General features: G+C 39.1%; 1 protein-coding gene and 1 long non-coding RNA gene across 3 annotated transcripts; both read right to left on the reverse strand.

Annotated features, from left to right (window-relative positions):
* Window positions 1-3286: 3286 nt before the first annotated feature.
* Window positions 3287-6522, reverse strand: LOC132106328 (uncharacterized). 2 transcript variants are annotated; one of them, XM_059511952.1, is made up of 9 exons: window positions 6297-6522; window positions 6112-6205; window positions 5665-6009; window positions 5464-5581; window positions 5252-5343; window positions 5031-5145; window positions 4267-4539; window positions 3965-4126; window positions 3287-3871 (listed from the first exon to the last, which is right to left on the reverse strand). In XM_059511952.1, the coding sequence occupies exons 1-9, from the start codon at window positions 6503-6505 to the stop codon at window positions 3657-3659; spliced, it is 1623 nt and encodes a 540-aa protein (XP_059367935.1). In that variant the 5' UTR covers window positions 6506-6522; the 3' UTR covers window positions 3287-3656. The 2 variants fall into 2 exon arrangements, with proteins under 2 accessions (XP_059367935.1, XP_059367934.1); XM_059511951.1 differs by having other exon boundaries at window positions 3950-4126.
* A 2829-nt stretch (window positions 6523-9351) lies between these two features.
* On the reverse strand, window positions 9352-11608 carry LOC132106329 (uncharacterized). The gene is made up of 3 exons (XR_009424120.1): window positions 11401-11608; window positions 10673-10774; window positions 9352-9741 (listed from the first exon to the last, which is right to left on the reverse strand). It is a non-coding gene; the product is annotated as an uncharacterized LOC132106329 (long non-coding RNA).
* Between the last annotated feature and the right edge of the window lie 4310 nt (window positions 11609-15918).

Genomic DNA, 15918 nt, shown 5'->3' on the forward strand with positions numbered 1-15918 from the left:
TCGGCGGATAAGAAGATTAAAAAAAAAATTGTTTTTTGGCAAAATTGACTTCATTTGTTTAATATATGCTTTTTGGGAAATGTTCTAGCTTTCTAAGAAATGTGTGTTTGCACTATTGTAAAACATTTCTTGAATTAAAAAAAGATTTAAAAAAAAACAACAACATAATATTCGTTATATTGATGTTTTTGTCTAACCTAGTATTTGAAGATTTAAACAATAAAGATAACAATAATAATAAAATACAGTTTCAGGTATTTGGCTCATGTATTGTGTGCTCGTCGGCCGGCGGCAATCTGAAATGGAATGAAGACCATTCACGGCCATAGTGATTCACGGCAGACGGCAGAATCACAGGAGTCGAACATGTCCCCCCACCCACCCCGGAATAACGCACATGCTTTGTGACAGTTTATGTGGCGCGTCTCTTATGGGAGTTGTAGTTTAAAGTATATTGGTATATTTCTCATAATTAGAAGTCAAAAGTGTACAATTTTGGATACACCCTGTGTTTTTGGGGGATGGGGAACACACTGGTGTCATCAGATTTTAAAAATGTAATCGTTAAATAGGTGAAAATAGCTTACTACCATATTTGACAGTGCTTACAGTGGTTAAACTTTGGTGACCATATCTACATGACAGCAGAGGCCCAGAGCTTTCTATAACTGCTGGTCTTACGTGTTTAGCACCTTCTATTGCTGAATGACAAGCCTTCAAAGATGGACTGGGTTCAAGGTTCAGAGGTCAATATTTCAAAACAGGAGTAATGTATCCTCTTCAGACTGAAATATGTTAATCCCCATGTTGAGACCTTTCCAATGTTTTGTTTGCTATAGTCCTGTTGACAATTTTGTCCTACTACAACGTTTATATTTTTACATATCATGGTTTGCAGATGATCCACTTTGGGCGATAGCCTCCTTTATTGTCCCCAGAGGGATATCTGCTTTGAGTTCAAATGCTTCACACATAACACTTGACATATTGTTTTATCATACAGCTGACCTATACTTACAATTAAAAACAACATAAACAAAGTGATATGTAGTCAGACTGAAGCCAGGGTTGCCAACTCACGCTTTCAGCATCAATCTCACGCTTAAGTCCAAGTTGGCAACCTTGCTGAAGCACATCACACAGTAACAATCTATTGCTCATGTTTCACAAACAGTGACGAGCAACACACAACCATTTGCGCTATATCATGAAGCTATTGTACAACCAGCCTCAAACAACATTATTTAAAGTTTTAATTGAGGTACTGTAGGTCCAAATAGGGCTATAGTTTAGAAATGTTAAATTTAGTTTGGGGTACCTATAACTTCTGCCAAAGGATAAGAACTCATACTTGGTATTGAGAATAAAGATGGATCAGAGCTGATGGATTGGTTCAACATTTATGACATCTGATACCTTCTGACCCATGTCACGACCCTTTTATCAGCTTGTGAAATGGTTAAATGAGATGTGTGAGTTGCCAAGTCAAGTCACCTTTATTTATATAGCACTTTAAACAAAAAAGATTGCGTCAAATCAACTGAACCAACACTTGTTGATGCTTTATTTTTCGTCACTGTATTGAATAAATACCTTGGGGTTATGTTTGTTTCCTTCTAAAAGAGAATAAAAGTAATCGGATCTAGCAGTTTTTAATGCTTTTCTGTAGGATATGTTACTTTCCCACTAAGCAATACAAAATACCTCTAGTTTTCTTTTCCTACAGCTCCGCTCCATTTTCCGGGCTACTCTCTTTAGTGTTCGAGTGTGCTGTACAAAACTAAATAATGATCTGAGATATCATCACTTGGCTGAATAATTTCAACACTATCAACATCAATTCCATGTGACAGTATTAAATCTAGAGTATGATTTCGACAATGAGTAGGTCCTGAAACGTGTTGTCTAACACCAATAGAGTTCAGAATGTCTATAAATGCTGATCCCAATGCATCGTTTTCATTATCAACATGGATATTAAAATCACCAACTATTAAAACTTTATCTGCAGCCAGAACTAACTCGGATGTAAAATCACCAAACTCTTTAATAAAGTCTGTATGGTGCCCTGGTGGCCTGTATACAGTAGCCAGTACAAACATAACAGGGGATTTATCATTAACATTTGTTTCTCTGGATAATGTTATATGAAGCACCATTACTTCAAACGAGTTATACTTGTAGCCTGCCCTCTGAGAAATCCTGAAAACGTTGTTATAAATTGAAGCAACACCTCCACCTTTGCCTTTTAGACGTGGCTCATGTTTATAACAGTAATCTTGGGGGGTGGACTCATTTAAAATAATGTAATCATCAGGTTTTAGCCAGGTTTCTGTCAAACAGAGTACATCTATATTATGACCAGTGATCATATTATTTACAAAAAGTGTTTTCGTAGAAAGGGATCTGATATTAAATAAGCCAAGCTTTATCATTTGTTTATTCGTATTGCATCTGTTTTTATTTGTTGAACCTCAATTAAATTGTTAATCTTAACTTGGTTTGGACGTTTTTTGTATTTTCTAGTTCGGGGAACAGACACAGTCTCTATAGTGTGATATCTAGGTAAAAGAGTCTCTATGTGCTGAGAATTAACTGACCTTTGTGACGTGAGGCGGCTAGCAGACGGTCGGTTTAGCCAGTCTGTCTGCTTCCTTGTGTCTGTGTGCAGAAGGCTGAGCAAGAAGTGTGCCAAAAATGGAATAATGCAATGTGATTTTAAATCAAAGTCTCACACATAAATATGCTCATGTTTTTTTCCCTGTAGCCTCTGCTATTAATATTTATCAACCACAATATTAGAAAATTAAATAACATGCATGAAAAAAAATGCTTCTCTTTGTATGGTTTATTTTTTGTTTTTTAAACAGTACAAGTTAAAACAAATGCAAATTAGTCAAACGAGCTATTAGGCTGTATTTTTAAACACTCAACTGTAGGTTTTTTATATAGTCAGGAAATGTTGTTATTAAAGCAAATCTTGAAGTAATTCAATGAGGCTTCCCTATTAAACATCCAAATTCAGAAAAATTTAATTGTGTGTATATAATAACCACTATTGTGTATATAATTAAGTCACATTTTCAAGTTTTGGGCCAGTTTTTGCATTTGTTGAACCTCTATGTACTTTCACTGCACATGAGAAGCAGCTGATTAAGTCCTGTCAAGGATGCTTTCAGAGACCATTTGTAGCATGAGATAATGCAAGAGTCCAAATAAAAAAAAAAAAAAATGGGTTTGTGTGTCAATGTAAAACTGTCGGAAAACTCAGATTTGCCACAGCAGATGACATTAGTGGAATTATGTTTTTTATTATTATTATTACAATGCACATATTTACATATTTACACCTTCCTGCAAACTTTTCTGCACATAGTTTTGTTCTACCATAAACAGAAGATTACTATTGGAAAAACAGTTACTTAAATTAATTACACTCATTATTATTGTTGTAATGTCACATGTAGATATGATGAATACTATTATTCAAGCATATCTGACCCACAAACAGTGATTCCTCCATGTTGATTTGACCGTGGTGGCCCCCCACAGCAACATTTCTGACCCCCCACGGTATCAGAAATAGGGCTGCATTGTTAGAGTGGAAAAAAAAAACAAAAAAATACAAAGGAAACTCATCAAAAATGACTTAATGCTCATTTCTCACTTGAGAGCTCCTCAAACTCATCTGACAATTCAGAGTCACTGTCGTATTCATCCCAATCATTCTGGAAGTCCATTCTTGTTCCAGTCAAAACTTTAGCATAACAGTCTCTTGTATGCTTCATCATTCTGGTGACTTCTTGCTTCTTTCTCAAAGTTAAGCTGAGGAAACCCTTGATCCCTTCTTCATTTAGATCCCACAGCTCACCTTGTAAAAACAAAAAATTATCAGAAAAAAAAATTCCAATGTACAGTATAGTATTTCAACGCATTACTTAATGCGTACTTTTCAATGCCTCACTGGAAAGCTGGCATGACATCTCCTTGAGTGTGTCTGCACGAGTGGAGAGAGATTTCCAATGCTTTGCCATCTCAGAAAGAACAATCTTCTTCTCCTCCTCAAGTCTCCTTATAGCCATCACAACATCAAACGCCTTTCTCTTGGTTTTCAAATCTACAGCGTCTGGGATACAGTTGTGGAAAATAAGTCAATTGTAAGTATGATTATTTTTAAAAGAATTTCTGAGATAATCTGGGATAAGGCATAATTAGTTTTTTGATACTGTGAATTAAACAAAATTGTCAACATATTTGTGTACATACCACCATGTGAAAGCTGCCATGGCCAAACTGTCTCGTCAGAGAGAATGATGTCAAAGGCGATTCTTTCTGTATCTGGAACCATACTGTTGTATTTTTCAACAACAGAGCTAAGAATGGCCTTCTCCTCTCTGATTTTGCACCGGATCCGGGCCCGACCTTTGCTGCCATCGGTGTCTTTGTAAAGGCGCTGGGACCTTCTTTTAATGCTGGCCACCAGCACCTCCATTCTATTGATCACCGCGTCAAGATCGGCATTCTTTTGGGATGTTGTTGCTGAGAAAAAAAAAAAAAAAGTGTAAACATTTCACTTACATTTTCATGGCAGTAACTGAAACGCTACAGTGAAGTCATAAGGATTATCCCTCTTTGCTTTTTTTTTTTTCTTTATAAAAAAAAAAACAGCTCCTAGAGGAAGGACATGCAAGTCTCAATCATTTCATATTTATTAGCGTGTATAGGAAGTATATAACAGGGTACCAAAGAAAATGACAACATAGCCAAGATGGGATCCACTAACTGCAAGAAATGTCCAATGTTCCAACTTTTGGACTATGCACCATTCAGGTACTTTCAGGGTACTTTGTTTTGACATTATTTCCAGTGTGTATGCACTACATACTAAAATTTGGCATTTTTATTGCATAAGTACATGACCAAAAAAACTGTGTATGTATGATTTCATTTTAAAACAATAATTACTTGCAGAAGCATGTCTCCCATTATTCTGCAGAACTGAGACATTGAAGTAATAGTATTACTCTCACCTTCTGCCCACTCCTTAATATCAGTGACCCAGCCCTCAACTTCAACCTGTGTCACTGCCAGCTGGATTCTCATGCTTTCCAGGTCCTGAAGTTGGCTTTCCAGACGTTTTGTGGCCTTCAAATAACAAAAAAAGGAAACGAAAGTAGAAAAATGTTATACCTACAAAAATATACAATAGAAGGTATTTACAATATAAGAAAATAACAATACTCATCTCTACCTTCTGATATCGGCAGGCAAGTGAAGTAGCCAAGTTATTAAACTTTTGCTGATTCCAGCGCATGGCCATCAGTGTAAGCATGTCTGTACGTCCTACAAAAAATAAAAATACAAAATAAAAAAAAACACTAATCTGTGTTGTACTACATGTCCCTCACTGGCTACAATTTTCTTGTAACACTTTCAGTCTAGTGCAGTGTGTGGTTACCTTACCTGCTTTGGACATGTGCTTCGTGGTCACAGCAATCCTAGAGAGGAAGGCGTTACACTGCTCAACCTCCTCCCCAAGTGTCAATCCTGCCCCTTGCTGGTAAGCTCCACTCCATTTAACCTATTGATGAAAATACTTAAAAGCTGCCAACATTCCTTTGCAGGTGTTTAGGGACAGTCAATGACATTGTAATGTTTTCTTACCTCACATTTAAAATCATGGGCTTTGGCATGAAACACTGAGAGGAATGGTTTCATGCTCAGAAGGTGCTGGAGCTCCGGGCAGCTTTTTGTCACTTTGTTGAGGTAAGGCCAGTACTTGCAGGTTACATCCATGGCAAAAAAGCTTATTGGCGTATTTGCCAGCTTGTTCTGCAGGTAGAGGGGATAAGCATATATTTCTCCCCTGAACATGTTGAGAGCGGCGAGAAAAACTCCATGTCGACAGACTGCAAGCTCAAGTCCCTCCTCATCAATTTTACTTGAGGATTTCTGAGACGTTTCCCTTGCAGCTGACCACTCCCCTCCACAGACACCTCTTCCAGAGACCTACAAAATGGAAAAAGGTTGTTATAAAAAGTAAGGAATCACCCAAACAATGTCAAGATGTTATTGGTGTTTTTTATTAGAAATATTATAAAACAAGTTTACATGGTTGGTGGTAGAATGAATGTAATCCACAAATCTCTCTACTTCATCATCTTTTGCAATGAAGATGCCATCAAATAAGGCTTTTTCTTCAGATCTAAATGAAAGAAAGGTACACATTGACCTTCAATATGACACAGCCAAGGTTACTTTAACAACACTGCAAATTACACACATTTTGTAAGTACCTTGCTGCATTCTTAAAGCGGTAGTGCTTGCGATTTCCATCCACAGAAACAGCAAGCATGTCTGGGGTGCATGCAGGACAGACAAAATGCTCCTCCCTGCAGATCTTATCCACCTCAAATCTAACAGCCTCCCACTCCAAAAAACTTTTTCTGAAGCTGTCTGCTGTGATCTTCCCAATCTGTTTCAAAACAGTAAAACATGCCAACATAATTCACAGTTAATTAAAGTCAGTAAGGTCAAAGGTGACGCCAAATCCTCCAGCATCGAGCCTCCACAGGCAGCTGCTCAGCCCAGTGCATCATTGGAAACCTTTTGGCTCTTTGTTTTTTCTGAATGCAAACTGCATGACTAGGATGTGACAGGGACATCACTACTTGATCTTATACACAGGTCTAATGTTTTGAGTGATTGAGTTCAGAATCAGAAATCAGAATCAGAAAGAGCTTTATTGCCAAGTATGCTTGCGCATACAAGGAATTTGTTTTAGTGACATAAGCTTCCAGTAAACAGAGACAACAACACACAGACAAAAAAAAAAAAAAAAAAAAAAAATTTACAGGAGAATTACAAATTGGCAAATAAATAAGTGTATAAACAATTGTGCTATAAATGATAATGGAATAGGATTGAGTGAGATGCAGGAATGTTCTAGGATGGAGGGGTAACAAATAAATATAAGGATATTGCACATTTTTGCATAAGCATACGTTTAAGTGGGAAACATTTAACTGTTCATGAGGTAGATTGCCTGGGGGAAGAAACTATTCTTGTGCCTTGCTGTTCTTGTATTTGCGGCTCTGAGGCGCCGGCCAGATGGCAAAAGTTCAAAGATGGGGTGACTTGGATGTGAGGGATCCAGAGTGATTTTCTGAGTCCTTTTCCTCACTCTGGATGTGTACAGTTCTTGGAGGGTGGGCAGGGGAGCACCAATAATCCTTTCGGCAGTCCGAACAGTTCTCTGTAGTCTTCTGATATCTGATTTTGTAGCTGAACCAAACCAGACAGTAATTGAAGTACACAGGACTGACTCAATGACGGCTGAGTAGAACTGTTTCAGCAGCTCCTGTGGCAGGTTAAACTTCCTCAGCTGGCGAAGGAAGTACAACCTTTGTTGGGCTTTTTTCACAATGGAGCCAATGTGATTGTCCCACTTCAGGTCCTGAGAGATGGTGGTTCCCAGGAATCTGAATGACTCCACTGCAGTCACAGTGCTGTTCATGATGGTGAGTGGGGAAAGTGCAGGGGGGTTTCTCCTAAAGTCCACAGTCATCTCCACTGTTTTGAGCGTGTTCAGCTCCAGGTTGTTAAGACTGCACCAGACAGCCAGCTGCTCAACCTCCTGTCTGTAAGCAGACTCGTCACCGTCCTGGATGAGGCCGATGACTGTAGTATCGTCTGCAAACTTCAGGAGCTTGACAGAGGGGTCTTTAGAGGTGCAGTCGTTGGTGTACAGGGAGAAGAGCAGAGGGGAGAGAACACATCCCTGAGGGGCACCAGTGTTGGTGGAGCAGCTGTTTGACATGAATTTCCCCAGTCTCACTAACTGTTGCCTATCTGTCAGAAAGCTGGTGATCCACTGACAGATAGAGCTAGGAACAGAGAGCTGGGTCAGTTTGGTTTGGAGGGTTGTTGGGATGATGGTGTTGAAAGCCGAACTAAAGTCCACAAACAGGATCCTCACATAAGTCCCTGTTTTGTCCAGATGTTGCAGGATGAAGTGCAATGCCATGTTGATTGCATCATCCACGGACCTGTTTGCTCGGTACGCAAACTGCAGGGGGTCCAGTAAGGGTCCAGTGATGTCCTTCAGATAAGCCAGAACCAGTTTTTCAAACGACTTCATGACGACAGACGTTAGAGCCACAGGTCTGTAGTCGTTAAGTCCTGTTATCTTGGGTTTCTTTGGAATGGGGATTATGGTGGAGCGTTTGAAGCAGGAAGGCACTTCACACAACTCCAGAGATCTGTTGAAGATCTGTGAAAAGATGGGGGCCAGCTGGTCAGCACAGATTTTCAGACAGGCTGGTGTAACGCCATCTGGGCCTGGTGCTTTTCTTCTTTTGTTTTTCTTGAAGACCTGGCGCACATCATCTTCACAGATTTGAAGAGCAGGAGGTATGGAGAGGGGGATTGCAGGGGGTGTTAATGGTTGTGTAGGGAGATGGTCAGAATGGGTGTTGGGGGTTTCAAATCTACAATAAAACTCATTCAGGTCGTTAGCAAGTCGTTGATTAGCCTCAGTGCAAGGGGATGGTGTCTTGTAGTTTGTGATGGCTCTCAGTCCTCTCCAAACTGAAGTAGAGTCGTTGGAAGTAAACTGGTCTTCCAACTTTTTAGCATAGGTCTTTTTAGCCGCTCTAATCTCTTTGTTCAGTGTGTTCCTGGCCTGATTGTACAAGACCCTGTCCCCATTTCTGTAGGCATCCTCTTTGGCCTGACGAAGGTGTCTGAGTTTTACTGTAAACCATGGCTTATCATTGTTGAATGTTAAATAAGTCCTGGTAGGAATGCATATATCCTCACAGAAACTAATATAGGATGTTACAGTCTCTGTGAGTTCGTCCAGATCGGTGGTAGCAGCTTCAAAAACGCTCCAGTCTGTGATGTCAAAACAAGATTGTAAATCCTGCTCTGTTTCGCTGGTCCATCTCTTCACAGTCTTTACTACAGGTTTAGCAGATTTAAGTTTCTGCTTGTAGGTCGGTATAAGATGAACCAGACAGTGATCAGAACGTCCCAAAGCTGCTCGTGGAACAGAGTGATATGCATCCTTTATTGTGGTGTAACAGTGATCCAGTATATTACTGTCTCTGGTGGGACAGGTAACATGCTGTCTGTATTTTGGCAGTTCAAGGGAGAGATTGGCTTTATTAAAGTCCCCAAGAATGATTAAAACAGAGTCCGGGTGTTGTTGTTCTGTGTCTGTGATCTGCTCAGCGAGTTTCACAGCGAGTTGATAAATTGCTCCAAAACTTTTGTACATTTAGTGTACGAATTTAGATTTTTTACAGAGCGGTAGTTTTTACACAAAAATTTTGAATATTAGATGATGTTCTATCAATGTATCGTGTATAGCTAAATCACTGTGTTTTGATACCATCAACATGCTCCAATTATAATAATCAATGTGTTGATAATATCACCATAGTCATTCTACAATACACGTTAATACTAGTACTAGTTGTTAGTGATTCCCACCACTAATACTCACACGGCCAAAGCGGACAGTTCGTTGATCAAGCATTCTTAAAAATGCTTGGCAGGACAGTCCTGGTGCTGCCATCTTCAACTCTTCATATGAATAAAACACATCTATAGAGTACACCGTGGAAAAGTGAAAGGTAGCAGGCCAGTAGTCATTACGGACTAAGTCATCCACTCCAGGGCTCCATGTGGCTTTGCATGCCTCGCATTTCATCTCAGGCATACTGAGATCATATCGTCCTGAAAAAATCAAGAACACATTGTATTATGCACAACTCTGACAAATTCATTGGGAACTAGAGGTCCCTCCTGCATGTCCCGACACAAAAGACTGCAGCGCGGGACAGGTTTTGAAAGCTCTATGCGGGACTGGCCGGGATGAGACAGGTGTGTTTGCTGGTGCAGGAGAAACAGATGATTCACTGCATTTCCACAAATGAAATATTTGTGTAAAACAACATACACAAATGAGAAAGTAGTGTATGTAATTATAGTTCAGATGGATGATATGTTAGGCAGCAATAAAAAAAGAAGGGGTTTAAGCAGCCTAACTGACAATGTTGTTTACGTGGTTTCAATTCTTTCCTGCTGCTCCATCTGAAACTTGAAATTGAAAGCATGACAGAAGAAGTGGACACCACTGGGCTACTTCAGATGTTCTTGAATTTCTAAAGAAAAGTAGCCTACATTATAATCACCCATGTAGTACAGTCAGAACCAAGAAACTTAAAATCAGACATCTGGCAGTCTTTCTCAGTTGTCAAATGCCTCTTTCGTGAGAGAATGCAAAACTGAACATCCCTCTTGCCTATCCTGCGGTCTTTCATAGGCGGGAGATGCACATAAGGTAATCGATGCGGGTGGGAGCGGGACTAAAACAACACATTGCAGAACGGGACAGAATATTGCAGGAACGGGGGGGGGGGTGCGGGACTGAAAATCCTGCCCAGCGCAGACCACTATAGGGAACGTTTGAATAGAAATAGATAAGCAGTTTTTTTGCTATTCAAATAGGACAATGGAAAGTGTCAGGAAGCGAGTGGGAGAGCCCTATGGGGTGGAATCAGGTTAAAGTCCAACCCAGGTCCCTATGGGCACTTTGCCCAGAATGTGATATGGAAGCTACAGCCGTTTGATCTGGAATGTTCTCTTAAGTTCATCTTATTCTTACCATTCATTGTAACCACAGCAACAACTTTTCCTGTGTTGACACTCAACGATCCTGGAGAACAACTACATATTTTTTTGGGCATCTCCAATGGCACAATACACACTGAAAGACACATCATATGCAGGGATTAAAGACATGCATCGTCCTATGTACTAACTCGAAAGTATTCTGTAATCATTTTTTTTAATAAATGATTTGAAAAGCTTTAAAGATAAAGGTCATTAAGTGTGTTTCAGAGAAAGTACTCAAAAGATTCCTGTGAAGCCTATTATACTGTAAAGTTATTTAAATAAAATGAGAATGGGACTAGAGCTGCACAATATATAATTGCGTTTTTTTCTGACAGATAAAGCGATTACCATTTCCAATATGATTTTTAAATGTGAATGATTTGATTTAATTCAATATTCCAAATGTCTCTTTCATTTGTGCCACCTCTGATAGGTAAGCACAGCCAGTGTACAAGACTAACACCCACTGACTGACTGAAGTTCGCCAATCAGAATTTTTGTACCCTTCACGCACTACGCAGACCCACCAACCAGAAGTTGCAAGTCAAGGAGAATGACGTGAATATGCATAGGTACATTTGTGACATTTGACTTTTATGATTATTTGCAGATTTTACCATTAGGCAGTTGGATCATATTGCTATTGTGATTGCATTAATTGTGCAGCCCTAAATGGGACACTCAAAAAAAAAGGGGAAAAAAAGAAATACAGCTTACCACACTGGGAAAGAGCCCTCTCCACGACACAGGTTGTTGGAGGCAATGGCTGAAAGAATCCAGCTATTGTTGCATCCCTGTTGTGGAATACGTGGTTTCGGTGTATACTGACATCACAATCAGCACAGAAAAATGGTTGTGGTCTGCAGTCACGACAACGGACAGCAGCTGGACTGCTGCCACATTGTTGGCAGATCTGAGTTGTCACATTTTGTTGTGCTGCCATGGTATTCACCAGACAGGCTCTTTCTTTCTCCCACCTCTCTGAGAGGAGACTTTTTCGAGTAGACCAGTCTGAGGAGGCTCGTGGTGGTGCTGGTGCCGTTTCCTGATCATCCAAGTCATCACCCTGTGAGTGGTTTAGCTCTTCAAGGAAAGTCTCTGTTAAAATAGTACATCATATTTAAAAACTAATTTCTACACTATCAAAGTATGTAACATGGATGTTGTCGGTTATCCTGTTGCAAAAACATGTAATTTACATTCTAATTATTAGAATCTGTAAACAAAATGAACTAATAGCGACAAAAAAAGAACATACCAACAGTGTCAGGAGGACAGTAGTTGGTTATCTCAACGCTGCTGTCCAACATTCTAGGATGAGCACCAGCCTTACGACTGTAGCTGTGACTAGCTGTAGCAGAAAATAAAACCCAAATCAACCTTTACAGCATTACAATTCCAAAGATTTTGACAAGCTCATTTTATTCCACACAATGATACAAACTTTTATTAGTTACTACTTTGGTGAGTATGTAATAAAAACTGCATATCTCATACCAGACACATGACTGATTCATGTATTCAATCCAATCTACAATCTACAATCTACAGGCAAAACAATCTACATCTCTGTTTTAGATATATGTGAAAAATCACAGGGAGTTCTCCTTTACGTAATATAACTGAAAAATAAAACTGACCCGTTTGGTTTCGGGATGACCTCTGTCATAGACAACATTTCCATCACTGTCTCTCTTCAACCACCTGACAGGTTGATGGCTGGTAGATGGTGCTGCCTCCTGTTCTCCCGACATCTTATTAATGAAATCATCCAAGGTCTGGAGTTCATAATTTAATTCAGAATGTTCAACAGGCTCATCAAGCTCATTAAGGACCTGTTCGAAATTGGAATGGTCACTCATGACGAACAAGGACAAACAAGACAACACTAAAGGGATAGGGGGAAGAGCAAATGAGCAAGAACAACAGAAAACTAGATGGACTAACAACAATTAACAAGACAAACGTGGCTCTTAAAAGTGCCTTTGTTTTTGCTTTGTAACGAAACTGAAGTTTTCAAATAAATGATGAAGGAACAAGGGGACCTGTTGAGAGAAGGGAAAGATAATACATTCAGATTTGAAGATCATGCTACATACAAATAGATATATACTGAATAACTGAAAGGTTTAAGAACTTGAGAAAATGTTGGTCTAGTTTGCCCATGCTTTGGGATGTGGTGGGGAGGTCTGTGGGTGCTTATAGTAAGTATTAGGCCAGAATACTGTAGGACTGGGTGTTGCCTGAAAACTCACAATACAATAGCTCAAAAGGGATGGACTGATCTTTACAATCATGGCTGATATTGATACCAACCATTCAAAATGCCAGTTTGGCTGATCAGTGCCATTTTTTTTTAATATGTTTAAGTTATTAATTATACTTTTGTATTAACAAGGAAAAATATTTCTTTAACTTGTTTATTTCCTTTTATCTGTGATCATTTTAATCAAAAACTTTTCTCAGCAGTCATAGTAGTTTAGAACACTAGCTTTTAATTAACACATTTAATTAGTTAATGTGGTTTTTTTATTTACATGTCTATGCTTTCATTAGCACAGTTATAAGATACACTGACTATCATGTGTATACATGGGCACAAAACACTGGGCAAAGAAAGAGCAATGACATACAACCACAAGAAGAATCCCAACGCAGAAATACATTATAGCTGCTGTAACACTTACGTTATGTCTCATTATGAAAATCTAACATTCCCCTATGATTGTACCTTACATGAATATATGCGACAAAAAATTAACTTGAATTCAATTAGCTAACTTTGCTAGCCTGCACATTTGGTACAGAAAGCTATTTTTTTTTTATGTTTTCCATTATTTATCGTCATAAGACATGGCCACCTTAAAAAATCTAAAGTTTCTAAACACAACTTCTTGTCCTGATTCAATAGTTTTGATGTGTAAATGTAAGAATAGTATCGATCTTTATTAATTAAGCCTTCTAACATTACTTTACTTACCGAGTGGAAAATCGCAATGGACCTTGGGATCGCCCATACGGTGACGTCAGCGTTATTAATTTAGAGGATTTAATAATAATAATAATAATAATAATAATAATAAAAAAAGATTAATTGAACACAATCGTAGCATTTATATGCATTTATTAAAATCAACAAACCTCCGTTAAAAATACGTTATCCAGCATGCTATAGTTAAAGCGGTGTCCTACCTATGATAAGAAAACGCTTAAACTGCTTACTTGCACGCGCCTTGGAGCGTTGTTAAACTCACCTTTTAATGCCGTTTTACCTGCAGTTGACCGTTGCTTTGGACAAACTCACCTCTGAATGCCGTTTTCCCTGCAGGTGAGCGTTGTTAAGCTCACCTCTGAATGCCGTTTTCCCTGCAGGTGAGCGTTGATGAACTCACCGCTGATGAACGCGCTAAACCTTTGCGCAGAGGGCGCTTTGATATCAGATTGCGAGGTTTTTTAAACGTCAAAAAACCAGTTGGAGGGCCAGATAAAAATGATCTGGGGGCCGCCATTTGACTCACCTTGGCATAGATCATTTTTTGTAACCTATTCTTTTTTATTTTTATTTAGTGTAGTCTCGACCCATACGAGGCAGACAACGGGTTGTGGTGTGCTGATCCAAGACGTCAAATTTCAACGCTGCTGAGTTCTATAGAAGTCTATCGGTCTACCCCCACGTTGAAAAAAGACGCCAAAGGTATACTCAGTGCGTCAAAAAAGGGACGCCAGATCCCTTGACCATGCGTCAGACATTTGACGAGTAGAGAGTGAGACTGTGTTGGTCCTTTACACTTTATTAGAACATTGTCAAATATTTGAGTAAAATCACGACACAACATGGAGTTAATTGATGTTAACTAAAGTTCGGGAGCAGGGCCACGCCTCAAACAATCACCTGACTTCCAAAACCTCCATTTATACCGGGCCACCGCATACCGCTCTGCTAGTCTTGTTCTCTCGAACCCACCCTTCCCTCCCTTTCTCATCCATTCAGCCAACCTTATCCCACATTATATTTCTATCAGGTTGTATCAGGGGGTCCTCATTGTCTGGCCTAAATATATGCTAGAGACGGTACCCCCACCCTGAGTCTCCCTGAACCATCAATTCAAGATGCCCTGATCAACCTGACCATCATCCCATTCCCTCGACCCCTTCATCCTCTTTGTACTCTTCCCCAGTTTCATAGCTTGTTTGTGGCGTGGTCCTAGCTAGTGAAATCCAGATTAAAACTAGTCAAAACTTTAAGCTTTACCCCCTATTGTTTCTGTAGGATTTTTTACTTCTTCTTCTAATTTTTCTTGGCCAATGGGAGTCTATGGCAGCCCTATGAAGGGAACATGGGAAAATGATGAAATTTGGCACACTTGTAGAGATGGCCATGATTAGGAATCTGACCAACTTTGGGGTCTCTAGAACCAACTCCATAGCGCCACCACCAGTCTAAAATTTCAACATTCAAATGTTAACTCTTGAACCACTAATTCTATGAAAATAACACTTAGTATGCCTGATTACTCTCTTCATAGAGATTCTAATACATATATGTATTATATTATATTATATACCTTATATTAAGACTCCACCCATTACAGTAGCGGCCATTTTGAAAAGTACAGTATTCAGTTCCATTTCTGATGTTTTTCTACTTCCCGCATTGCTCTGGGCTACAGCCCTTCAGGGCTTGTCCCCGGTATCGCTGCTTGCAGCTGTATTCTCTGAATATTATTATTATATTCAGTCTCTATCAAACACAAGATAACTATAACTTTATACAGATAAGCTCCGAAGTACAATATTTACAAAATAATCAATAATATAATATAATAATGAAAATATTCAATTAGAAGGCAAGGGGAAATTAACTTGTAATCATTGTGGCAGAGCATCAAAATTCAGTGTCATCAGTTTGCCAAAAAAAAAAAAAAAAAAAAAAACGTTTTACACACGATTTACACGTGGTAGAGAGCAGGTGTTCGATTCTTTCGTACAAACTAACAATTTAAAAATACAGACATTTTCTTGAATTTGAATTTAATGAATGAGGCCCATCAGCGTTTAAAACATTCAATATACTCCTATAATTTATTCTGTATTTCTGTTGTTCTCCTGGTCTTCAGGTCTGTTTCTTCACAGTGTGTTGGGATATTGAGCATTACTTTCTGGGTTCATCCAGACACGACTCTAGTGAGATCCGTTCAACAACACGTGAAACACTTTGAGAAACTGCACAACTAC

Source organism: Carassius carassius, chromosome 26, assembly GCF_963082965.1.
Source record: "Carassius carassius chromosome 26, fCarCar2.1, whole genome shotgun sequence".
Lineage (NCBI taxonomy): Eukaryota > Metazoa > Chordata > Actinopteri > Cypriniformes > Cyprinidae > Carassius > Carassius carassius.

What these genes read in the sequence shown, in the direction of transcription:
- LOC132106328 (XM_059511951.1), bottom strand. Translation starts at nt 6,505, where the DNA reads ATGTTGGCATGTTTTACTGTTTTGAAACAGATTGGGAAGATCACAGCA. An exon ending in ATGGCAGCTTTCACATGGTG is followed by an intron (nt 4,127 to 4,266) that starts GTATGTACACAA and finishes ACTGTATCCCAG; the next exon opens with ACGCTGTAGATTTGAAAACC. An exon ending in TTCCAGTGAGGCATTGAAAA is followed by an intron (nt 3,872 to 3,949) that starts GTACGCATTAAG and finishes TGTTTTTACAAG; the next exon opens with GTGAGCTGTGGGATCTAAAT.